The sequence below is a fragment of the Gigantopelta aegis genome, chromosome 9 (genome assembly GCF_016097555.1).
Source record: "Gigantopelta aegis isolate Gae_Host chromosome 9, Gae_host_genome, whole genome shotgun sequence".
NCBI classification, from domain to species: domain Eukaryota; kingdom Metazoa; phylum Mollusca; class Gastropoda; order Neomphalida; family Peltospiridae; genus Gigantopelta; species Gigantopelta aegis.
In genome coordinates this window covers 23069820-23091554 of record NC_054707.1, presented here as the reverse complement: position 1 = coordinate 23091554, position 21735 = coordinate 23069820, and the positions used below count along the sequence as shown (strand labels likewise).

At 38.8% G+C, this 21735-nt stretch overlaps 3 protein-coding genes across 3 annotated transcripts; all 3 read left to right on the top strand.

The window, feature by feature from the left end:
• Nucleotides 1-6549: 6549 nt before the first annotated feature.
• Nucleotides 6550-12558, top strand: LOC121382367. The gene is made up of 5 exons (XM_041511954.1): nucleotides 6550-6613; nucleotides 8360-8442; nucleotides 8921-8984; nucleotides 10141-10455; nucleotides 11668-12558. Exons 2-5 carry the CDS (start codon nucleotides 8374-8376, stop codon nucleotides 11937-11939), a joined length of 720 nt encoding a protein of 239 aa, XP_041367888.1. The 5' UTR covers nucleotides 6550-6613; nucleotides 8360-8373; the 3' UTR covers nucleotides 11940-12558.
• On the top strand, nucleotides 12106-12594 carry LOC121381500. The gene has a single exon (XM_041510821.1). The coding sequence runs from the start codon at nucleotides 12106-12108 to the stop codon at nucleotides 12592-12594; it is 489 nt and encodes a 162-aa protein (XP_041366755.1).
• Nucleotides 12595-12611: 17 nt separating this feature from the next.
• LOC121382372 lies at nucleotides 12612-18337 on the top strand. The gene is made up of 4 exons (XM_041511958.1): nucleotides 12612-12792; nucleotides 13269-13595; nucleotides 14815-16186; nucleotides 17144-18337. Exons 1-3 carry the CDS (start codon nucleotides 12678-12680, stop codon nucleotides 15486-15488), a joined length of 1116 nt encoding a protein of 371 aa, XP_041367892.1. The 5' UTR covers nucleotides 12612-12677; the 3' UTR covers nucleotides 15489-16186; nucleotides 17144-18337.
• Nucleotides 18338-21735: the final 3398 nt, after the last annotated feature.

Below are 21735 nucleotides of genomic sequence, written 5' to 3'. Positions count from 1 at the left end.
CTGGCCATAGCCCTAGTCATTACACACGCAGGATATCTAGTCTCATCAACCTCACACTATGGGTAAAGGGCTGTCTTCAATTAACAACTGGTGACATTGCGGCTGACAACATTGACTATTCAAATCATTACCCAACAAAACTCCTATGTTTTCAAAAGGCAAGTCCTTCACAACACCCATAATGACTGGTCCCGTCACAAACTTCGAACACAAGAAAACCTTATGTAACCTGACAACCATATTTTCTCCAGTAACCGAGGTTAAGGCCAAACTACGTCCTATGTCTGAATTTTCAATACCAGCTAAACTCTCTTGCGTGATCAAACTCTGACTACACCCGGTATCTCTATAGATTGATATAGCCTTTGGACACAACTCTTGTTTCACATCACAAACCATACCAGTGGACACATACGGGTTTACTTTCTCTGCCATGGGACTAACCATTAACTCTCTCGCTAACGGAGCTGACCTCACTAAACCGACCACTTGCGCATTATCGCGTTTCCTTTTAAAACAGTCCCCGATAAGATGGTTATCCTTTTTACAGTAACTGCAATGTAGACGAAAAGTTCGTGCATTGGCTGATAATGCAGGTCTATCCTTACTTTGCCCACCAGGTGCATTCCTTGCCTGACTAGCTGACCAACTAGATGACTCTCCCCGATAGTTACTTTCCCGGGAAAAACCTGGCTGAAATTTCTTCTTATCACCCTGTTGTAAAGAGCTACCCGGTACTGCCTGAGCTTTGTGTATTAACACGTAATCATCTGCCACTATGCCTGCCTCCTCTATCTTTTTGACTTCACGATCCTCTAAGTGAATACGTAAGCTAACTGGTAATCCATTTTTAATGTCCTGTAAGATCAACAACTCCCGTAACTCGGTATATGACTCTACCTGACTCTACCATTTATCAAACATCCCTGCCTTCTTAGCCACAGACTCACTATAAGACTGACCCTGCGTTTTTCTCAACTCGCTATACCGTAAACGATAATCCTCAGGTCGTAATTCATACGCCCTCAACACTGCAGCCTTAACTAGGTCGTACTGACTTGCTCGCTCATCACTCATTGAATTATAAGCTATACTAGCCTTCCCCTTAAACTTAGACACGGCTAACAATGACCACTTAGACTGCGGCCAATTTAGCTGCTTAGCGGCCCGTTCAAAAAGTTGAAAGAACATATCTACCTCCTGGTCATCAAATACCGGCACTGATCTATAAGCCTCCGACATGTTAAACCCATTTCCGGCTTCTCGTCTGACTTCTTCAGTATTCAACTTTAACTCATGTTCCACTTTTAATTTTTCTAACTGGAATTCTCTATCCCTATGTCTATCTTCTCTATCCCTCTCTTCTCTTTCTCTCTCTCTCTCTCTCTCTCTCTCTCTCTCTCTCTCTCTCTCTCTCTCTCTCTCTCTCTCTCTCTATCCCTTTCTCTATCTTCTCTATCCCTCTCTTCTCTTTCTCTCTCTCTCTCTCTCTCCCTTTCTCTATCTTCTCTATCCCTCTCTTCTCTTTCTCTCTCTCTCTCTATCTAATGCACGTTCTTCTCTTTCGTACTCAAGTTTTTTAAAAGCTAATTGTTGTTCCACACTTAACTCATTTATCTCTATCTCTGGAACAATCTCACTGTCTTCCATAACAGGCCTATCACCAAAAACTTCCTGGATAATAATTGTCTTTATATCACCTAAGGTTTTAGCTGATGTTAAATCAATTTCTTGCTCACCCGCGATTTCAACTAACTCGGCCTTACGTGCTCGCTTAATCTCCACTACACTGAGCGTAGGCCTATCCAGCAAATTCTTATCCATGTTTAGATATGACGCACTTAATATTAATTAATTTTCTAGTGAACAACGTTGCTACTTCTAGTTAATTTGTAAAATTAATTTATAAAGCCCCCATTTACAAACAATACTTTTTTAAATATGCATGTCCCGTTTCAGATCCGGGACGAGCGCCCCAATTTTCTACTCCTGTCACGGGGATTCTATAATACCCGTAACTGAATAAAACACGATTATCAAAATATCTCTTCTAACTGTATATCTATTAGATCTCTCTGTAACAGGCGGTTAAACCCTAGTATGGCTCGTCTCTAGGTATGATCAGAGGTACGATCTTATATAAAGTATATATTATTATAGCACGTTAGTTCTCTAGAAACACAACAAAAACACAATACACTTTGGAATCTGTATTAATCTACGCTGACAAATGTACAGCCGTAGTAGTTAATTAATAACAACAATAATAACAACCCAGAACTGATCACTTAATTAGTTAATCTCTAGGTGTCTAGTTACACAATATGCGAATCACTTCACCGTTACACCACACCCACACGTGTGATAATTGAGAAACGCTTCCAGGAGAAGTTAAATAATAAATGAATTACAACACCATTCCTAACTGGTTAATTTTTAATTAACCCTTACTACTCGTTCAGTAACGTGTGATAATTTAGAAACGCTTCCAGGGGAACTTAATTAATAAGGGAATTACAGCTCTATTCCTAACGGGTTAATTTTTAATTAACCCTAACTACTCTTTCAGTAACCTTGTAACACAGAATTAATACTGGTACCTATCACAATAAAGACAATAACCTACAGTTTACCTAGGTCGTCTAGGATGACTGGCTAAGCTTTATATTACCAAATACTCGTATAATGTTAGAACAAAAAGTCTACGATTTACTTCGTCAGATGACCGAAGACACTGTCTAAAGAATATTGGTATAATACAGTATTAAAATATTTAAAGTCACATCAATCACATCAAGGTTATACACAGAGCAGAAATAAAAATATTTACCAAAGTCCAACGGACTACGTTCCCTGGGAGCCTTCCTATTCTGGTTCTCCTCGATATCTCTAAAAACTAGCTATTTATTATAAAAAATCAGAATTCGCCTGGGGGTACAAGGCGGTACCTCCCCCTATCATCTGATATTTCCAACGCGACCAAGCGGTATTATTTCTCTCTGATCGTCAGACTTACTGACGCCATCGTCGCCAAATCACGGTTGTAAAAACCGCACTCGCAGAGGTATTACGTAACTACTCGCCACATGGCCTCCACAGCTGGACTAAGTGCATATTGGAATGCCCGATCGCGCGAAGTATTACGTAACAAGTTGCCCATCTGGATAAGTGCATTAGGAACTGCACACGGCCCTCTAACACAATTAAAATCGCCACAGCCGAAACAAATTTAAGCGCATGTTCCGTCACATTGGGCTTACAGTGTTAAATGTTTGTTGAATAGGCTTGGGATGTCGGACCTATGGTTAAAAGGACAGACCTTAGTTTCAACCCGTGAAAATTAACACTATGTTTAGTTAATCCATATACACTCATGTCACCTTAGTGTGCGCGGCACAAAAGTCTGCGCACGTTAATGACGTTACATTACGTCTCGAAACAAGTGTCGGGGTATGTTTGTAAACAAACAAACAACGTTAATTTAATTCACAAAACCGTTGTTAAAACAACACATCTTGATTGTGAATATATGTATAAAACTGGTCGATAACACTCTGAATTAATGCACTAAAAGTATACTGTTGCCAGCCTCGATCAACGTGTTTTTCTATCACCTATCAACACGTGTCTGTCAACGTTGTAATGATCAACCTTCAACCTTGTATATCAACTTACATAAATTTACATAGAAGCTTCAATACATACCTTATTGTAATTTATGAATCCATAAATCAAATGAATGTCTTATTTAATCTGTTAACGTAAACATCCAAGCATACTTTGAATTTCCCTCCGAGTGACACAATGCAAAATGGCCGCACACAGACTTAGAAGATTGCCCTGACAGCATGGCCTATTTTAGCTATAGTCTGTTTCAAAATTATCATTGATTGTCCTATATGTCTAACGAACACTATTATTTACAGTTAATAATAGAAATTTTTTGTTGAATAATAATCAAATACTTTTACATTGGCTTTTTTTTAAATTGTCATTTTGTGTTGTCCAAACTAAGGAGAATGGAACACCATTTATATTTATCTCATTTGCACAATCTAAATGTTTCCGAAACAGACTATAACAGGAAGTGTTTGTTATTTAGAACTTATAAAAAGTCGGATCCATTGTTTGTTGCTGTTTTATGTAAACATTAGCGACAGAAGTGGTTGTTTTGATGTTTGCTGCGCAGACTTATGTGCCGTCATACAGGCCAGTAAATGCAGGGGGGTCCCACTAAAAATGCGCTCAGTACTTGACTTTAAAAAACATTAAAATTAAAATAACTTTAGTTGTAACACGTTTATTGTTCCATTGTACTGTGGCAGTGAAATAAATATTTTTAAAGAAATATTTTAACTTTAAAATATAACACAAATGCTTAGGTGCGCAGACTTAGGTGCCACCAGTGTACCTGTAACACATTTTGATAAAGTTACAATTGAGTGAAATATGAGTCTGTGACTTTGAAATGGTGAAATATCCTCTAAAAATACACTAAAACTCGATTCCATAACTGTTACTTCTCAGACGCACGTGCCTTTTTAAAAATATGAGAAATGCATTTTGTGATATTAAAAACACCAGGATGACCAAAAATATACTCAACAACAAAGGTTTAGCTAATGTTAAAAGAAATGGCATAACATTTATTAATTAACCTATTTGTATTAATTAGTATTCACATCTGAAATGTTTACCATTTACAAACAACATAAACTCATCAACCTTTGCCTTAACACAACAGGAGGACCTGGTTTTCTTTTAAGTTTATTCAACCATGGCAAATTTAGACGTCATAAAAGATATTTGCTAAACTTTCGTTGTTGAATGTACGGAAATGGATAATCTAAACTATAAAATCTAAGTAAAGTATGATTTCAGTTATCAAAAATGGCTCTAATAGTCAAAAATATTCCTTAGTGTTTAAAAACTAGGGTGTTTCCCTTTAAATCAAAGTTTTATTGTGCCTTCTTTTGTTAACATTAAGCAGCGTATTGATGATATTTATCTCCAAAAGTGGAATGATCAGCACCACCAGTTGTCAAAACTAAACCATTATAATAAATTTAAACAACATTTTATGTGTGAAAATTATTTATCATTCATTTCATCATCAACATTACGGATTGCTTTGAGTAGAATGGGGTTCTCGTCGTCTTTTATGTGAACTGGCCTCGGTGGCATCGTGGTTAGGCAATCGGTCTACAGGCTGGTAGGTACTGGGTTCGGATCCCAGTCGAGGCATGGGATTTTTAATTTAGATACCAACTCCAAACCCTGAGTGAGTGCTACGCAAGGCTCAATGGGTAGGTGTAAACCACTTGCACCGACCAGTGATCCATAATTGGTTCAACAAAGGCCATGGTTTGTGCTATCCTGCCTGTGGGAAGCGCAAATAAAAGATCCCTTGCTGTCTGTCGTAAAAGAGTAGCCTATGTGGCGATAGCGGGTTTCCTCTAAAAAACAGTGTCAGAATAACCATATGTTTGACGTCCAATAGCCGATGATAAGATAAAAAACCTTTTGTGTGAAACTGGCAGATATAACCAAATGCCTTCTGAATACTGGATTTGTGAATTCTGTAATATGCAAATTATTGAAAATTAATACCATTTTGTTTTAATATGTCCAATGTATCGCGATTTAAGGATGCGTCATTTGTCAAAAATATACAATAGATGGCAAAATATGCAAAAATTCAACTAAATTTTGTCTAATCTAGCTAACTTTATACATTTTGCCATGCTTAAACGTCAATCGATTGTTATATAACCTAAATGTCTTAAGTGTTCTTCTACCCCATCATTGCCTGTTCTAGTCCACCAATAATGTCTTCACTGATTTTGTATTGTTTTGTTATAGAAATAGAAACACTCAGTTTTATTTTTGTGGTAATTCTGGTAACACACTTTTTTTTAAATGCGTATATTGATATAGGAGTTTTCGATAGGCATCTTTGCAACAAAGAACGCTTATTTTTCATAATAATAATTTTTTAAAGAACAGAATGTCATGACTGCTTTTTTAGGCCTACTTAAAACATAAATAAAAATGAGACATTTGTTTCGTAAGCATTACATAACTCTTGACCGACTCCGGGGTCCTTCCCTCCCTAATAACAGTTCGTATATTTAAGGAGCAGTAGCGTAGGAAGGTGCCGAAAAAGGTGAGGGGGCACACTTTTATATTTACACTTTTACACTATTATAAAGCAAATATAAAGCAAAATATCTGAAAAGGGGGGCACATTCTACCTTGCCCCCCCCCAAACCCCCCCCCCCACCCCCCACCCCCCCCCCCCCTCCCCGCTTCCTACGCCAGTGAGGAGTCGGTCAGAATCGGAAGGTATGGAACCCATCATCGCATCCGATGTGTATTTTTGTGCTAGAGTGTCGCTAAACTTCATTCATTCGTTCGTTCGTTCGTTCGTTCGTTCGTTCGTTCATTCATTAGTTCATTCATTCATCTGTTTTCGTGTTTATTCCGGTTGCCAGTCAGGGACTAGCGATAGCGTGCTAAAACGTCCGATGATGCCATGGGTACGTTCTCATGACGTCATAGATGGACTTCGTCAGAATCCTATTGACGATATTTGCGTAAATACAGCAATAAGGTATGTAACCATAATAACTCTTTTAATAACACAACACAAAAGCTGCGTAGGGCTCATCTTCTTCTTTGTGTCTTTTCTTCTTCTTTTTTTTTTGGGGGGGGGGGGGGGGGGATGGGATCGAATTAAAACGAATATGCCCGCATCTGGATAACAACGTTAATTCACATTTTTAGCATACAAACAAACAAACTGCTATACAGGGATGCAAACGGATAACTACGCATTTCTATATTGATTTTTATTTTAATATTGTGAGTAGATTGGTGGAAATACATTCTGAAAAGGTTTCAGACCAGCTCATTATGCTAAGATGTTTCCATCGTTTTTGTCCGAATTCAAATATTGACTCCAGCACTGGTGTGTGTGTGTGTGTGTGTGTGTGTGTGTGTGTGTGTCTGTGACCCTCCTCTCCCATTCCATGTCTTATACGCTTATGCAAAAGAAACATCTTAGTTAACTTTTATAGATTTGTTTTCCTTTTTTTCCCTTCCTTCTGTACATTACAAGAAAGACACATGGGTTAATAGTAGCTTACACGTATGTATAGCGACATCATGGCGATATTTTGGTATATTAAACAATAACAGAGCAGAACTCAGTAATGCGACTCATTACAAATATTGTTTAGGTTTAAATATTCAAGTCCGTACGCAGGGGGGTGGGGGTGGGGGTGGGGGTGGCGAAATACCCTAGCAACTCCGGCCCTGTGGGCCGTCAAGTACATCCCCCCCCCCCCCCACCCACCCACTCCATATAAATTTCTGCGTACCGGCCTGATATTAGATACTTTAAAGGGAAGTAATAAACGTATTTGCTTTTTACCATGTGGTAGAGTACATACAAAGGTATTCTGAAATGTAAACACGAACCTCCTATTAAAACACAATTGTTTTTACTTTTAATATGAAATAATTTTAATTCGTAACATTTATTTTATGACATGGTCATGGTCATCACGGGAATAAGGGTCAAGGAAAGGTTGTAATAAGGTAAAAGTTCGTTGTGTTTAACGACACCACTAGCGTACACTGATTTATTAATCATCGGCCATTGCTTGTCAAACATTTTTGGTAATTCTAACATATAGTCTTAGAGAAGAAGCCCGCTGCATTTTTCCATCAGTAGCATGGGATAGCACATACCACGGCCTTTGGATATACCGGTCGTAGTGCACTAGCCGGTACAAGATGTAGGCCTAATCCAGTCATAGAAGTCAGTGTCAAGATTGGTATAAAATTTAAAGGTTGTTTGTTTTTTGTTTTTGTCTAACAACACCACTAATCTTGACATTCCAAAATAGGTCAGAATCGACTGGGGAAAAAAAAAAGAAGTTTTTTTAAAATAAATAAATATAGGTGTGTGTGTGTGTGTGTGTGTGTCGGGGGTGTTTGTGTGTGTGTGTGTGGGGGGGGGGGGGTATAAATATATATTTAAAATACATTGCATACGCCCATGTTCCTAATTGTGAGATGTATTATGGTAGACATGTATACATTTAGTAACCGAGGAAGCGTTAAAGTAATATGTAAAGTAATTTGTATTTTGTGTCAGAACACAACAGAAAGTGACACATTTAATACGTAACACCCCCCCCCCCCCACGATGCCCCCTCCTCCCCCCACCCCACCCCCCAACCAAACTGACAAACCTGGAACAATTATATTAAAATTAAAACGATAGTTGTTCAGTTTTAAGGAATACATTTAACAGACCTATCACAATTTGACAAATATTGTTGTGTTTCAGGTTAATGAAGTGAGATGGCAATAAAAGTATTGATACTCGCGCTTTTACTTGTGACAACCAGCCATGGCAGACCCATTGCACGGGTAAGTAGCTTAGTAGGACCGTATCTAGTGCAAAATAAGTGGGGAGGCAGCGCAAAAAGAATCAAGACACAGTAATAGTGGGGTTTTTCTACAGATAAATAAAGGGCCACTTTTCAAATAAAAGGCATTATTACATATTTAAAAGAAAAAGTTACCGTTGGTGGGAAATAGATACGTTTTTAAAAAGAATACATCAGCGCACTATTTAATAGTAATTATAACATTATGTTAAAGTGTTTAAGAAAAGAAACCGGCTACTGCCACATAGGCTGCACCTTCCACGTAGACGTCAAGGGCGGATCCAAGAGAGGGGACCTGTCCCTCCCCCTAAAAAAAAAAAAAAAGACCCTTTTTTTAACAATTTATTTACAATTTTCATTGAAGTGCCCTTCTGATATTAAACAATAGCATGCATTAAATATCGTTGAATACTATATGCAGACCAGTCAAAAAAAACCTTGCCTAATTATTTTTTAAGGAAAGAACAATGGAAGTGGTCACAGGAAGCAATTCAGCTGCGGTCGGAGAAAGGCCAAAACGAGGTACATTAAATTCATCATGTATTATTGAGAATATGCATTCATTCATAATCATTCATCCATCCATCAATCCATCATCCATCCATCCACCTATTCATTTATTAATTTTTACTGCATTTTGTGCTTATACCCAAATACGTTGTCTATACCTGTAATTATAAATTATGAACTATCATTAATGTAGAAAGCGGGGGGCAAGGGGGCATGTGCCCCACCCCCACTTTGTAGCAACAGCGATGGTGTCATCTGCCATTGAAACCCATGTTAAATTGCCCAATTTCAAATGAATGTTACCAATAGAACGGGTTCTCGTTGGCACTAATAACTTACACCATTGCTAACATACATTATATAAGAATTTATTTTCACTCAAATATTGAGAACATTTCCATCTCAGTTTTTTGTTATATGACCGCATCTGGCTGTAGTACCGGTCCGAACAGGTGGTTCATTAACCAATTCACTCTGGCTGGCTGTTGCACTGTACACAAATGTCCCAAAAAGTCAATGCACAACATTACAAAACAACATGGGCAAAATACAGCCAGAAGGCTTACCATTAAACATACCTATTGTTTTAATTCTTCCCCAATTCCTAGAAGTGAATATGTGAACCACAACGTGGAACTATAGTGGATCGTGATGAATGAACTCTCACCCAGAAGGGGGGCGGGACGTAGCCCAGTGGTAAAGCGTTCGCTTGATGCGCGGTCGGTTTGGGATCGATCCCCTTCAGTGGGCCCATTGGGCTATTTGTCGCTCCAGCCAGTGCACCACGACTGGTATATCAAAGGCCGGATATGTGTTATCCTGTCTGTGGGATGGTGCATATAAAAGTTCACTTGCTGCTAATCGAAAAGAGTAGCCCATGAAGTGGCGACAGCGGGTTTCCTCTCTATATATCTGTGTGGTCCTTAACCATATGTCCGACGCCATATAACCGTAAATAAAATGTGTTGAGTGCGTCGTTAAATAAAGCATTTCCTTCTTCTCACCCAGAAGTGAACTGTGTCGTGAGATCTCAGGTAAAATCACAATGTGATAGATACATTTGGCTTATCGTCTATCCTTCATCATTCGTTGGACATATGCTGATTTTCATATCTATAATATTATTATTGAGTAAACGTGATATTTAATTTAGTTTCATGTATTTCAGATGTCATTGGCAAATATTCACGAAAACGACGTTTTCAAGCTTATGATGAGTTACACGCGGTGATAGCCAGACTTCGGGCTATTGATATTACCAGTCAACGAAAAAAACCCAAAGCTGAAAGTTCTGTTGTAATTAAGGTTGACAAGAATGTAAACGTGCATGTAGTTCACCAGGATTCGACCAAGAATTCACAACAAGGACTCCAAGCAGATGATCCACAAAGTGTCCATATACAACACGACAGTCCACAGAGGGCAACGATTTCTCTGAAACTGGAACATAAGCATCCGAGTGATGGACAGCAACTGGCTGAAGGTAAAAAGTCTGACATTGAAGCTAGTGAGTGTTAAGTTCTAAGATCACTACACCTCTGACACCATCAGACAACCAAAGAGACCAAGTGAAAACTGATTTTATTTCTAACTAAAGCAATATATAAAACAAGCAAAGAAAACAGTATGCAAATTAATGTGTGCTGACAAAGTTAGCCCTTCCTCCCTGGTGCCAACAATTAAACATAAACACTCTTTATCTCAGCACTGAGAGAGACACGGGTTTGCTAATTACACACATCCGGACCAGTATCTCCCTCCCAAGTAGAAACTATTTTATATGGCTTACTTTACCCCCTTGAACTTGAAGTACGAATTTAAAGTTAACCCCATATATTCTAACAATGATTAACCCCATATATCCTAACAGTGAGAATGAAGGTAACAAGTCTGACGATAAAGCTAGTAAAAATGAAGGTTAAAAACGTCGGACTTTGAAGCTAGTAAGAATGAAATAAAAAGTCTGACAATAAAGCTAGTAAGAACAAAGGGAAAACGTCTTAAATGAAGCTAGTAAGAATCAAATAAAAATATGATAATGAAGCTAGTAAGACTGAAAATGAAAAGTCTGATACTGAAGCTAGTAAAAATGGATTTCAGTTTCAACACTGCAATTTCTGAAAAATGATTGAATGCTTACAGGTAGTACTAAACCAAATAACTTCTGGCTGGGTTAAAGTTCGAGGTGCACTGATTGGTGATAGATGTGAGTGTGTTGGTCGTTAAAAAACAACAAGATAGCTGCATCTTTGCAAAACAATGTATGCAATTTTATTTCATCTTTCAGCCTTGTGCTTGAAACATATTTGGGTACCTGTAAAAAAAAGTACTAAAATTTTGTGCGGAACTAGGGTAGTCATAGACGCTACCCGTTATCTCTGAAATGAGCAGCTTCACCCCCAATGTTTTCTGATTCACTTTAAGGGTGAGGGGTGGTAGTATTTATATCCGTTGCGTTTATGTCGATTGATATACGCTGCAGGTAGGAGTTTATCCACATGTTACTATTGTCGTCTATAGAATTTGATTTGGTTGTATACACCCTACATGTTGATTCATATCAGATAAAATCACAATGTGGGAGATACATTTGGTTTATCATTCATCCTTCAGCATTCGTTGGACATATTTCGATTTTCATATCCATAGGATTATTCAGGAAACGTGATATTTAATTTAGTTTTATGTATTTCAGATGCCAGTGGCAAATATCCAAGAAAACGACATTTTCAAGATCATGAGTTAGCTGCTATCATAGCTCGACTGGAGGATATTAACATTGAGCAAAACAATCCCAAAGTTGAAAGTCCTGTTGTAATTAAGGTTAACAAGAATGTAAAGGTACATGTAGTTCACCAGGGTTCGATCATAAATGCACAAGGACTTCAAGCAGACGATCACCAAAGTGTTCATATACAACAAGACAGTCCACAGGAGGCAACGATTTCTCATGAACCTGGAACATAAGCATCCAAGTGAGGAACAAGCAAGCGATCAACAAAGTGTTCATATACAACACGACAGTCCACAGGAGGCAACGATTTCTCTTAACCTGGAACATAAGCATCCAAGTGATGAACAAGCAGACGATCACCAAAGTGTTCATATACAACAAGACAGTCCACGGGAGGCAATGATTTCTCTGAATCTGGAACATAAGTATCCAAGTGATGAACAAGCAGACGATCACCAAAGTGTTCATATACAATACGACAGTCCACAGGAGGCAATGATTTCTCTGAATCTGGAACATAAGCATCCAAGTGATGAACAAGCAGACGATCACCAAAGTGTTCATATACAACAAGACAGTCCACAGGAGGCAATGATTTCTCTGAATCTGGAACATAAGCATCCAAGTGATGAACAAGCAGACGATCACCAAAGTGTTCATATACAACAAGACAGTCCACAGGAGGCAATGATTTCTGTGAACTTGGAACATAAGCATCCAAGTGATGAACAAGCAGACGATCACCAAAGTGTTCATATACAACAAGACAGTCCACAGGAGGCAATGATTTCTGTGAACTTGGAACATAAGCATCCAAGTGATGAACAAGCAGTCGATCACCAAAGTGTTCATATACAACAAGACAGTCCACAGGAGGCATTTCTGTGAACTTGGAACATAAGCATCCAAGTGATGAACAAGCAGACGATCACCAAAGTGTTCATATACAACAAGACAGTCCACAGGAGGCAATGATTTCTGTGAACTTGGAACATAAGCATCCAAGTGATGGACAGCAACTGGCTGCTGCTGCTGAACCTCGGCCACCTGGAAATGAGGAAGAACAACAACCAGTTACAAGTGAAGGTAAAGTGTCTGACATTGAAGCTAGTAAGAATGAAGGTACAAAGTCTGACAATGAAGCTAAAGGTAAAAAGTCTGACGATTAAGCTAGTAAAAATGAAGGTAAAAAGTTAGACAATGAACCTAGTGAGATTTAAGTTAAAAAGTCCGACAATGAAGCTAATAAGAATAAAGGTGAAAGGTCTGATAATGAAGCTAATAAGAATGAAGGTGAAAGGTCTGAGAATGAAAGTAGTAAAAATGAAGATTAAAACGTCTGACAATGAAGCAAGTAAGAATGAAAGTAAACTGTATGACGATGAAGCTAGTAAGAATAGATTTCAGTTTCAATACATCAATTTCTGGAAAATGATTTTACAATGTGATATATACATTTGGTTTATCATCCATCCTTCAGCATTTGCTGGATATATTTTGATTTTTATAGCTATAAAATTATTCAGGATACTGGATAATTAATTTAGTTTTATGTATTTCAGATGTCAGTGGCACATATCGACAAAAACAAATTTATGATGAGTTAGATGCTAACATCGCTCGACTGAAGGATATTGACATTAAACGAAATAATGCCAAAGCTAAAAGCCCTGTTGTAATTAAGGTTGACAAGGATGTAGACATACATGTAGTTCACCAGGATTCGACCGCAAATTCACAACAAGGACTCCAAGCAGACGATCACCAAAATGTTCATATACAAGGCAGTCCACAAAAGGCAACGATTTCTCTGAAACTGCAAAGTACGCATTCAAGTGATGAACAACTGGCTGCTGCTGATGTCCCACAACAACCAGTTACAAGTGAAGGTAAAAATTCTGAGATTGAAGCTAGTAAGAATGACGGTAAAAAGTCTTAAAATTAAGCTAGGAAAAATTAAATAAAATGTCTGACAATGAACTAGTAAGAATGAAGGTAACAGTTCTGACAATGAAGCTAAAAAGAACAGATTTCAGTTTAAATACTTCAATTTCTGGAACATGATTTCAGTTAAGGTCACAATGTGGTAGATACTTATAGGATATTAAACGAGCTTCCATTTCATATCATGTTTATGTTCCGAGTGAAATAAACATATGGTTAAAAATATCTTGGTTCATATCAAAGTGATACATCCCATTAGAACACCAAGTGGGACACAACATTTCGACGTCACACGATGATGACGTCGTCGATTGGCGCACTACAACCTTACAGAAACGCCAAACAAACGAGTTAAGTGGTCTAAATTAAGATCGATTATGGGTAATAAATAGGATATTAAACTCGCTACCATTTCCAATAATGTTTATGTCCCTCGTGAAATAATTTCCCCCATTGTCGCTCGCTAAAGCTTGTGACAAGTGGAAGTTATTTCACTCGATACATAACATGATACGAAATGAAGCTCGTATAATATCCTATAATTATTACCCATATGGTTAAAAATATCTTGGTACATATCAAAGTGATACCTCCCAGTAGATCGCCAAGTGGGACGTATTAGTTTGACGTCATACGATGACGTCATCAATTAGCTCACTACAACATTACAGAAACGCCAAACAAACGAGTTGAGTGATATAAATTAAGATCGATTATGGGTAATAAATAGGGTATTAAACTTGCAGCCATTTCGAATCATATTTATGTCCCTCGTGAAATAATTTCATTGCCACTCACTAAAACTCGTGACAACTGAAAGTTATTTCACTCTGGTCATAAACATGATACCAAATGGAAGCTCGTTTAATATCCTATAATTATTACCCATATTGTTAAAAATATCACTCAACTCGTTTGTTTGGCGTTTCTGTAAGGTTGTAGTGCACCAATCGATGACGTCATCGTGTGACGTCGAAATGTTACATCCCATTTGACATTCTAGTGGGACATTTCACTTTGATATGAACCAAGATATTTTTAACCATATCGGTAATGAATTTGGTTTATTATCCATCCTTCGGCATTTGTTAGACATATTTTGATTTTCATATCTATAAAATTATCCAGGAAACGTGATATTTAATTTAGTTTTATATATTTCAGATGTCAGTGGGAAATATCCACAAAAACAGCAATACGGTGAGTTAGAAGATGGGTTAGATGCTATCATAGCTCGACTGGAGGCTATTAACTTCAAACGAAAACATCCCGAAGCTGTTGTAATTAAGGTTGACAGGCATGTAGACGTACATGTAGCTGGCCAAGGTTCGAACAAGAATTCGCAACAAGGACTCCAAGCAGACGATCACCAAAGTGTTCATATACAACAAGGCAGTCCACAAAAGGCAACGATTTCTTTGAAACTGCAAAGTACGCATTCAAGTGAAAATAAAGATGAGTCAGACGGTCATAGTGAGGATGAAGATGAAGATAGTGAGAATGAAGGTGGATTTAGTGAGGATGAAGTTAGTGTGAATGAACATGAAGTTAATGATGATGAAGGTGGATTTAGTGAGGATGAAGTTAGTGTGAATGAAGATGAAGTTAATGATGATGAAGGTGGATTTAGTGAGGATGAAGTTAGTGTGAATGAAGATGAAGTTAATGATGATGAAGGTGGATTTAGTGAGGATGAAGCTAAAGCTAGTGAAACTGGTTATGACCTTTATAACAAATATTACTTAGAAAACAATTATCGTGTACTTGACTCATTGAAAAACGGAATTCTGGGATATTTTGGACTAATAAAAAAGGCGATTGAAGATAATAAAGCCTAGAATTCTACTAGTTTGAAGACCGAAAACAAACAAAATAAAACAATTGTGTTTAACAAACCTGTCACTATCACTGAGACGATCAAGACAAAACAGCAAGTCAGATAGATGTGACTCGTTTGTAAACAGATGTACAGTAACTCCATATTATTGCATGTGAAAGATAAAACATTAAAATGGCAAGAAGAACCAAATAGAAAGTTTATAAAGAAAACGTGCAAGTGAAGCGATGCTGAAAGTTAAACAACAACAACAACCAAAAAAATCACAAAAGCGAGAGAAGCCAAACAGAAAAGTAAAAGACATGAGTATGAGGAACCAGACACAAAGATCAAAAAGTAAAAGTATGAGGAACCAAACACAAAGGTCAAAAAGTAAAGATTACGATGAACCAGACACAAAGGTCAAAATGTAAAGTGTATGAGGAACCAAACACAAATATCAAAAGGTAAAGAGTATGAGGAACCCAAACAGAAAAGTTAAAAAGTAAAGAGTACGAGGAACCAAACACAAAGGTCCAAAAGTAAAGAGTACGAGGAACCAGACACAAAAGTCAAAAAGTAAAGAGTACGAGGAACCAGACACAAAAGTAAAAAAGTAAAGAGTACGAGGAACCCAAACAGAAAGGTCCAAAAGTAAAGAGTACGAGGAACCAAACACAAAGGTCCAAAAGTAAAGAGTACGAGGAACCCAACACAAAGGTCCAAAAGTAAAGAGTACGAGGAACCCAACACAAAGGTAAAAAAGTAATGAGTTCGAGGAACCCAACACAAAGGCCAAAACGTAAAGAATACGAGGAACCCAACACAAAGGTAAAAAAGTAAAGAGTATGAGGAACCCAAACAGACAGGTAAAAAGTAAAGAGTATGAGGAACCAGACACAAAGGTCAAAAAGAAAAGAGTATGAGGAACCAGACACACAGGTCAAAAAGTAAAGAGTATGAGGAACCAGTTACAAAGGTCAAAAGGTAAAGAGTATGAGGAACCCAACACAAAGGCCAAAACGTAAAGAGTATGAGGAACCCAACACAAAGGCCAAAACGTAAAGAGTATGAGGAACCCAACACAAAGGTCAAAACGTAAAGAGTATGAGGAACCCAACACAAAGGTCAAAACGTAAAGAGTATGAGGAACCCAACACAAAGGCCAAAACGTAAAGAATACGAGGAACCAAACACAAAGGTAAAAAAGTAAAGAGTATGAGGAACCCAAACAGACAGGTAAAAAGTAAAGAGTATGAGGAACCAGACACAAAGGTCAAAAAGAAAAGAGTATGAGGAACCAGACACACAGGTCAAAAAGTAAAGAGTATGAGGAACCAGTTACAAAGGTCAAAAGGTAAAGAGTATGAGGAACCAGACACAAATGTCAAAAAGTGAAGAATATGAGGAATCAGACACAAAGGTAAAAAAGTAAAGAGTATGAGGAATCAAACACAAAGGTCAAAAGGTAAAGAGTATTATTACAGACACATACCAGACACAAAGGTCAAAAAGTAAAGAGTATAAGGAAATAGACACAAAGGTCAAAAAGTAAAGAATACGAGGAACCAAATACAAAGGTCAAAAAGTAAAGAGTACAAGGAACCAGACACAAAGGTTAAAGTGTATGAGGAACCCAACACAAAGAGTAAAGAGTACGAGGAACCAAACACAAAGGTCAAAAAGTAAAGAGTACGAGGAACCCAACACAAAGGTCAAAAAGTAAAGAGTACGAGGAACCAAACACAAAGGTCCAAAAGTAAAGAGTACGAGGAACCCAACACAAAGGTCAAAAAGTAAAGAGTACGAGGAACCCAACACAAAGGTCAAAAAGTAAAGAGTACGAGGAACCAAACACAAAGGTCCAAAAGTAAAGAGTACGAGGAACCCAACACAAAAGTAAAAAAGTAAAGAGTATGAAGAATCAAACCCAAAGGTCAAACGGTAAAGAGTATGAGTAACCCAAACAGAAAGGTAAAAGAATATGAGGAACCAAACACAAAAGTCAAAAAGTAAAGAGTATGAGGAACCCAACACAAAGGTCAAAAAGTAAAGAGTATGAAGGACCCAAACAGAAAGGTAAAAAGTACAGGCTTGAGGAGCCAAAGAGACTAGTCAAAAAGTAAATGAACCAGAGGTTCTTAAACAGACTATTAAAAAACCAACATCAATGAAAGCGTAACTAAAAGGCACAACGAACCAAATGTTACAATAAAACAGTCCACCACCGATAAGAAACAAAAGGAACATTACAAAAAAATGACTGTTTGTCCAGGAAGACGTGAAACTAGGAAAACAGAAACGAAAAAGAAACCCTGAGCAAAATACAGAAAAAGAAGATACAGTTCCACCAGTAAACCTGAGAACAAGATGATTATAAAATATGCATAATATTCAAATGAGATCTCTATATCGGGTAGATAGGTGAAGATACATTTGCTGGGTGATGTTGATGATAATGTCTATGACTGTTATTCCGTGAGGGTTGGTTACTGGGTAGTACCCATCAAGACTGAGCTTGTATAAGGACCAGCTGTTCTCAGGAAAGGAACCAATGGATTAAAATACACACAAAAAATTATCACACATGTGAGATCAAACGAAACTACAAATTTGGAATATCTAAACAGAAGAAAAAATGGAACATGTTAATGAGGCAAAATAGAAATGTTAACAATGATATAAATGTGAAGGATTCAAATGAAAACCAGTTTCTGCGTATAACCAAGAAAAACCAATGGATACGGATATATATTAGCAAACTTTATTAAAAGAAAGCTAAAATCACTTTTAACCACCCCCCCCCCCCAAAAAAAAAAACACACAAAAAACCCACAAAAAACCCACACAAAAACAAAACAACAACAAACAAACAAACAAACAAACAACAAAAAAAAAAAAAAAAAAGAAATACACACACCCTTCCACCCCACCAAACAAGAAACAAAAAACCCCAACAAAAACAACCCACCCCCCAAAAAAAACCCAACAAAAAAACAACAACAACCCAAACAAAACCTACGAAACTGGAAAAAATAGACCACAAAGGCAAGCTTGATTTTAAAAAACACAGTTGAAATCTACAATGAGGAGATTGTTTTCGAACAAGTGAATAAAGCAAGGTTAAAATAAAACTACTGAAGAAATTTGTTTTAAAATTAAAAAGACAAAGTGCCCTACCTCAAATATTCTAAGCTCTAGCAATATTTGAAAAATCGCACTACTTTTTCCGAAGAATAATACAAAGAATTGTTATTATGTAGGCCTATTATTATTGGTAAATGTGTATGCACCAAGAGGCTCTTGTATATATTAAGGCTCTAAGATATTTTATAAATAAAAATGTTTTATTTCTTTGGGCTGTTCTGTTGTTCTTTTAGAAATTTATATAACAGTGTCGCTCACCCATACATGCGCACACTAGCAAACGGTCGAGGTTTTTTTTTAAAAAGAAGAAAAAAACAATTTAAAAGAGAAAGCACCAACTTGCACCATAAATATATATACACCATGTATGTAGTTAATACTATGCCGTATGTGTTCGTCTGATGTTCTGGTGACTTCCCGTCTGATTGGAGAAAAGCAATTATTATTCCTATGCCCAAGCCTGGTAAGGATCCCACAAATCCTACCACATATTACCTTGTTGCTTTGACAAGTTGCATCTGTGAAACCATGGAGCGAATGATCAACCGTAGACTTGTGGTGTCTTGAGCCCCACACATTGCTTAATAACGAACACTATGGATTCAGATCCAGACGTAGCACGGTTCTCTCTCTCTCTCTCTCTCTCTCTCTCTCTCTCTCTCTCTCTCTCTCTCTCTCTCTCTCTCTCTCTCTCTCTCTCTCTCTCTCTCTCTCTCTCTCTCTCTCTGTCTCTGTAAAAATTAACATCACCTAGTGCTAGACTGCTTGTTATATATGTCAGTTTGACCATGACAGCAAGGCATATCAAAATGATATGGCATGCATCAGTCGTAAAAGGAATGACTTTGCATACCCAAGGTAGACGGTAGAAGTTTTTTTTGTTTAACAACATCACTAAATCACATTGATTTATTAATCGTTGGCTATTGGATGTCAAATATTTGGTAATTTTGATATAGTCTTAGAGAAGACACCCGCACCATCCCATAGACAGGATAGCACATACCACGTCATTTGATTTACCAGTCGTGCACTGGCTGGGGCGAAAAATGGGCCCACTGACGTGGATCGATCCAAACCAACCGCGCATCAAGCGAACGCTTTACCACTGTGCTTCGTCTCACCCCAGAAAGTAGAAAAAAACCTGTCTTTCACAACCAGCGCCGCTACTGTTAAGGTGTCCACAACCAGCGCCCCTACTGTTAAGGTATCTACAACCAGCGCCCTACTGTTAAGGTATCTACAACCAGCGCCCTACTGTTAAGGTATCTACAACCAGCGCCCTACTGTTAAGGTGTCCACAACCAGCGCCCCTACTGTTAAGGTATCTACAACCAGCGCCCTACTGTTATGGTATCTACAACCAGCGCCCTACTGTTAAGGTATCCACAACCAGCGCCCTACTGTTAAGGTGTCCACAACCAGCGCCGCTACTGTTAAGGTGTCTACAACCAGCGCCGCTACTGTTACGGTGTCTACAACCAGCGCCGCTACTGTTAAGGTATCCACAACCAGCGCCGCTACTGTTAAGGTATCTACAGCCAGCGCCCTACTGTTAAGGTATCTACAACCAGCGCCCTACTGTTAAGGTATCTACAACCAGCGCCGCTACTGTTAAGGTGTCTACAACCAGCGCCCTACTGTTAAGGTGTCTACAACCAGCGCCCCTACTGTTAAGGTGTCTACAACCAGCGCCCCTACTGTTAAGGTAACAGTATCTACAACCAGCGCCCTACTGTTAAGGTGTCTACAACCAGCGCCCTACTGTTAAGGTGTCTACAACCAGCGCCCTACTGTTAAGGTGTCTACAACCAGCGCCCCTACTGTTAAGGTATCTACAACCAGCGCCCTACTGTTAAGGTATCTACAATCAGCGCCCTACTGTTAACGTATCCACAACCAGCGCCCTACTGTTAAGGTGTCCACAACCAGCGCCCCTACTGTTAAGGTATCTACAACCAGCGCCCTACTGTTAAGGTATCTACAACCAGCGCCCTACTGTTAAGGTATCTACAACCAGCGCCCTACTGTTAAGGTGTCCACAACCAGCACCCCTACTGTTAAGGTATCTACAACCAGCGCCCTACTGTTATGGTATCTACAACCAGCGCCCTACTGTTAAGGTATCCACAACCAGCGCCCTATTGTTAAGGTGTCCACAACCAGCGCCCCTACTGTTAAGGTATCTACAACCAGCGCCCTACTGTTAAGGTATCTACAATCAGCGCCCTACTGTTAACGTATCCACAACCAGCGCCCTACTGTTAAGGTGTCCACAACCAGCGCCCCTACTGTTAAGGTATCTACAACCAGCGCCCTACTGTTAAGGTATCTACAACCAGCGCCCTACTGTTAAGGTATCTACAACCAGCGCCCTACTGTTAAGATGTCCACAACCAGCGCCCCTACTGTTAAGGTGTCTACAACCAGCGCCGCTACTGTTAAGGTATCTACAACCAGCGCCCTACTGTTAAGGTATCTACAACCAGCGCCCCTACTGTTAAGGTATCTACAACCAGCGCCCTACTGTTAAGGTGTCCACAACCAGCGCCCCTACTGTTAAGGTATCTACAACCAGCGCCGCTACTGTTAAGGTATCCACAACCAGCGCCCCTACTGTTAAGGTGTCCACAACCAGCGCCGCTACTGTTAAGGTATCTACAACCAGCGCCCTACTGTTAAGGTATCTACAACCAGCGCCCTACTGTTAAGGTATCCACAACCAGCGCCCTACTGTTAAGGTATCTACAACCAGCGCCGCTACTGTTAAGGTATCCACAACCAGCGCCCCTATTGTTAAGGTGTCCACAACCAGCGCCCTACTGTTAAGGTATCCACAACCAGCGCCCTACTGTTAAGGTGTCCACAACCAGCGCCGCTACTGTTAAGGTATCTACAACCAGCGCCCTACTGTTAAGGTATCCACAACCAGCGCCCCTACTGTTAAGGTATCTACAACCAGCGCCCTACTGTTAAGGTGTCAACAACCAGCGCCCCTACTGTTAAGGTATCCACAACCAACGCCCCTACTGTTAAGGTGTCTACAACCAGCGCCCTACTGTTAAGGTATCTACATCCAGCGCCCTACTGTTAAAGTGTCCACAACCAGCGCCCCTACTGTT

Coding starts and splice junctions, on each gene's coding strand:
- LOC121382367 (XM_041511954.1), top strand. CDS start 8,374: ATGGCAATAAAAGTATTGATACTCGCGCTTTTACTTGTGACAACCAGC. Junction 8,443..8,920: donor ATGGCAGACCCATTGCACGG/GTAAGTAGCTTA, acceptor TTATTTTTTAAG/GAAAGAACAATGGAAGTGGT. Junction 10,456..11,667: donor TGGACAGCAACTGGCTGAAG/GTAAAAAGTCTG, acceptor TATGTATTTCAG/ATGCCAGTGGCAAATATCCA.
- LOC121381500 (XM_041510821.1), top strand. CDS start 12,106: ATGATTTCTCTGAATCTGGAACATAAGTATCCAAGTGATGAACAAGCA.
- LOC121382372 (XM_041511958.1), top strand. CDS start 12,678: ATGATTTCTGTGAACTTGGAACATAAGCATCCAAGTGATGGACAGCAA. Junction 12,793..13,268: donor ACAACCAGTTACAAGTGAAG/GTAAAGTGTCTG, acceptor TATGTATTTCAG/ATGTCAGTGGCACATATCGA. Junction 13,596..14,814: donor ACAACCAGTTACAAGTGAAG/GTAAAAATTCTG, acceptor TATATATTTCAG/ATGTCAGTGGGAAATATCCA.